Here is a 4,885-nt window from a genome sequence, read left to right on the forward strand (position 1 = left end):
AAGCTATAATATTCACAATAGAAACAGAATATAATAGCTGTATAAACTTCCTTAGTGTGAATATAAAGAAAAAATGGAAAACCAAATTCAAAATATAAGAAAATGTTTCATAACAAAAAATGAGTATCTTCTAAGGATAAATGACGACACAATCCAGAAAATAACCGAACCAAGAAAAAAATGAAGATATATAAGAACAACAAAAGAACTGATCAAAACACCGAAGAAGAGCAAGAGAAGAAATGTATTTATGGATAAATACCACTTGTAGACGTTATTAGTGAAAAATCAATTACATTACGGTACAAATTAAGTGAAAAACCAAAATCGTAACTAAAACAGGAACTAACATTAAAGTTTTCTACCGAAGTTATAGAATAATACAACATATAGCAATGGTACAGTTTATATAATACAATGTTTAAATAGAGACAGTTTCTACATACTTGGTGTTGTTTGTTATTAAGCACAAAGCTACACAAAGGGCTATCTGTGCTCTGCCCACCACGAGTATCGAAACCCGGGTTTCTACATCGAATAACAATCAGATGCAAGAAACGTGAAAAACGAGAAGAGTCAAACGTAAATGAACACATGATTAAAAGACAACATGAAATAAAGTTTAAACATGTTAAAGTATTGAATATAGAGAAAAAAACCCAAACAAAAGAAAAACATTAGAATTACTAAGAATCAAAACCTAATATTAAAAATATATCAGAAACGTTGTTATATTCGTATGAAGTTAATTACATTTAAAACAAGATTATTTGATTGGACACACTTAAAGGTACTTGTACTTCACATGTTGTACGTGATCATTTATCATTGTTTGAGAAAACACGTTGTACATAAATAAACTTATTATCTCACAACTAGCTGTTTCAAAGCTTCATAAACGGGAGAGAACTTGTGATATGAATCATGGTATTTAAAGATCAAGCACAAAGCTCCACAATGGGTTATCTATGCTCTGCCCACCACGGGTATCGAAACTCGTTTTCTAACGTTGTAAGTCCGCAGACGTACCGCTGTGCCCATAGGGGCTAAAGACTCGCTGCGGTTACTCCTTTTCATCATGAAAATAAAATATTAAAGTTTATTATTAGGCGAGATGTTGTATAAAGCATTTTATTTAGAAATAGTTTGTAGAAAACTTTTTATGCTGATAATGCGATGCATTCAGTGGATAATGTGAGGATAAAGTATTAAAAAAAAAAAATGAGGAGTTATTTTTGGCCATACCTGTAAGTTTTCAATATAAGCGAGTGTCTGAGGCTGACAATTTGGTGATGATATTTATAATCGCACTTAGTTGTATCGATGTAAATTGATAGTGATCAAAATTGTAGTCCTAACTTGGTTATGGAGCAGTTTTACTGAAGTTATTTAATATTGTTAATTCTCACTGTTTCATAGTTTATCAACCATCGTCACCATTCATACTTCACTTTATGAAGTTTTAAATTCTTCCGTTAAAATATCTGACGCTACCATCCAGAGGGAGACACCAACAATTAATCCATCTAGTTAAAATTATTCTAATGTTGACGATAAATTGTAGCTGACCTAATGAGGATGAATACTCTGACGAAAATAATTCAGTTTTCTCTAACGAGTTCTGGTTCACATAAAACTGCAAGCTTCAGTTCACTTTCCCTTCTTATTAATAATAAGAGAACGATTAATCTATTGCCTGCTCACCATGACAATGCTATTCAGTTACCTTGGAAATCCTTACATCTTCTCTGTCTGGTACCAAACAAATGCTAATTAACACTTCCGGCACTCTCTGTTTAATTGTTTATTTCTGTCTAGTGGCGTTTATTTCCAGTTAAGATTCCCCACGCTAGCCTAATTTATCTTTGTCTCCCACTTTACTTGCTTCCTGCTTCTTTTTCTCTACTTTATTCACACACATATCGCTAATTTCTCAGCAAGTGTGGGAGGAGAGAAAAATAACAGTTTTCCAATTACACTTAATTTTTGTACGTAACTTCTTGCCATAAACCAAAAACACAGCTGTGGCTCAAAACTAGACATCAAAGATACATTTAAATAAACTTAACTTAGTTGTTATCAGTTGTTATGTTCGAGGAGTAAGTTATTTATTGTGCAAGGAATCGCCATAATGAGGAGTAAACCAGTGAAATTATTAACCGTTCTCCACAACAACAACAACAACAACTAATCTTAGTCAATCGTTCTCAATGCCTTGTTATAACTAATATCATTCATGTGTATGTGAAAAACCACAAAACTCCATACCTTTCCTTTATTTCTATTAAGTACATTGCAATTCCACAACATTATCATAAAGTTGACCGAAAAGCAATATTTTGTTTGAGAATTTAAGAAGAAAGTTGAAATAACAAAATAATTCCACATTAATTCATCAAAGTATAAACACAAAGCCCAAAACAAGAAACTTGAGCGCTTCTGTAAGATATAAACCTTCCTCCTTAAAGGATGGTTCTGAAAGAGAATGGTTTAATCTCCGCAAGTGCTCTGGTTATTGTTTTTCTTTAGACTTTATTTGTTAATATCATCATTATAAACAAAAGTATTACTGAAAGTATTAATAACTGAAGTTGGTAATTGCATTTAAACTTTTGAAATATTGTTTATGCATTTTTTATATTCAAATTAACTTTTTACTGCATAATAGTATATAAAGTATATAAATATTGAAATAAATCCACTTCTCACCAGTAGCTATGATATGTTAGAGCAAACAAATTCAGCGTAAAAATAATAATATTTCCTTTAAACTATCACCTTACATGTAGCTAATAGAAGTACTGGGTATTTAATACATTTTAATAATTACTTTCATAACATCTGTTTAGTAAGTGTCTACCACAGTGCTAGTTAACTAGACAATACGATTTTCACAGTAGGATTTTACCAACAGTACAATTTTCATAACATTTCAGTAGATATACATTTTATTTTTTATAGCACTTCTCATCTGAGTTTCAAATTTTATTCGCTGGACAGTAATGCTTCTCATAATACTATTTCAGTTTAGAATAACTGATTTTTCAAAGCATATGTTTACATAATTAGAGTGTATTATTCGTCACCTAGAAAACATAACTTATCTCACAACACCAACTACTAACATCCAAGGACGTTTCATTTATTCAGTATATTATACAACTCTTTGACTAATACATTTCGCGCTCCACTAGACAGATTATTTTACGACATTTATTCACCACTAACATAGCTCCACCTATTCCAGACAAAATATAGTTTTCTTTATAGCATATAATCACAATATGCATACTTTTTGTATAGTTTGTTTACTATACATCCAAATCTCCTTTAACCGCAATGTACTCTACAGCCCCCCCCCCCCTTTACAATGCTTGATAGGTAATGAACACTAGAGCTGTCTTGGCAAGAATAATTATGATAAGATTAGTATTTATATAGTACTAGCTTTAGTACAGATTATCATTAGTTAATTCATATAAAACAGCTAAAATGAATGTAAATTAAACATTTAAAACAAGTGCTTTACATTTGTGAAACGTAGAATACCTGTTTAAAATTTTAAGTTATTTGTATTTTAGCTGTTTTACATACACCATCATGATATCTTCACTCTGTTCATCATATACGTATGTTTGCAAAGAATATAAAATGTCCTGTAAAGATATTAGTACTTTCGAACTTGTTTTCTAGGCTAATATTTTCATATTACCTTTAACATAAGAAGCACCTGCTCGATAAGATGTTTTATTACAGAGCTTCTCGTTTTGAAGAAATAATTACATATGACAGACACATGACGTTTCTGTGCCTTGCGTTATTGTCTTCAGTATATATATATAAAGCTATGTAATATATGCGTCCCTGAAAGTTCTTAGCTTTATAACATTAGTAGACGAGTTTCACCAACACACAACGTTAACCTCTTGATCATTATTGAAGAGATATCACTGAAACTTGTGTTATACAGATTGTTTATCATAGAACACCAATCTTTGTTTGGAGCTGTTTTGATTAGAAAAAAATAACAATAGGTAAGGTACTTCTGTTATATCTATATATTCCTTACATAACGACAATACTAATTTCTGATGTTCAACTCATCCCTGTTATCGACTATTGTAAACAACGCATCTGATGAACTGAACACACGTTTCCCCTGATAAGTCGTTGTTCCACTATAAACTTCGGATCTGTCAGGTGAAGTGGTCAGTTCTATAGTGTCCACTACAAATTTCCGATCTGTCAAGTATAATGAAATGGCCAGCTACACATACCTAGAATATTCAAGAAAATAGACACAACTATTAAAAATCTTATGACATATCTTGCTACAATTACGTCCCTAAAAGGTCTATTTAACAAAAAAATGTCTGATAGCTTATATCATATGTGTGATAAATTTGTTTATTATTATTATTATTGTATAAATGAAGATTACAGACTTGTTGGTTCTTTTCACAGTGGGTAATACGTTATATTAAAACGATTTTGAATATGCAAATCAGCAAGTCACGTGACAACACAGTGGAACAGGCTTGTGTCAGAAATACATTTTGACTTTTGCGTCACGTAGGTAAAGTGATTCCACCGGAAACTGATCGCTTTGAGGAAAGGTATGTAACATCCCCTTTTCCTTCACTAAATATTCATACACTCGGATCATAAAGATATAGGTTATACTTCACGGTGTTGGAAAACAAAGGAAGACAGACCAATTTGGGGAGCCAGGACCATCTAGAAAGAGACCTACAACACTTCGTTCCTCAGCCTTGGTAGGTAAAGTGATTCCACCGGAAACTGATCGCTTTGAGGAAAGGTATGTAACATCCCCTTTTCCTCCACTAAATATTCATACACTCGGATCATAAAGATATAGGTTATA

The 4,885-nt window shown here is 31.9% G+C and overlaps 1 protein-coding gene across 3 annotated transcripts in view; it reads right to left on the reverse strand.

Moving 5' to 3' along the window:
• Window positions 1-2,705: 2,705 nt before the first annotated feature.
• Window positions 2,706-4,885, reverse strand: part of LOC106463642 (serine/threonine-protein kinase 25-like) — a 55,906-nt gene continuing 53,726 nt past the window's right edge. For all 3 annotated transcript variants that reach the window (XM_022391185.1, XM_022391187.1, XM_013923693.2), the window contains exon 10: window positions 2,706-4,277. In XM_022391185.1, coding sequence (XP_022246893.1) covers window positions 4,268-4,277 — 10 coding nt within the window. In that variant the 3' untranslated portion in view covers window positions 2,706-4,267. The remainder of the gene's footprint in view (window positions 4,278-4,885) is intronic.

The sequence above is a fragment of the Limulus polyphemus genome, unplaced genomic scaffold, assembly GCF_000517525.1.
Source record: "Limulus polyphemus unplaced genomic scaffold, Limulus_polyphemus-2.1.2 Scaffold1451, whole genome shotgun sequence".
NCBI lineage: Eukaryota > Metazoa > Arthropoda > Merostomata > Xiphosura > Limulidae > Limulus > Limulus polyphemus.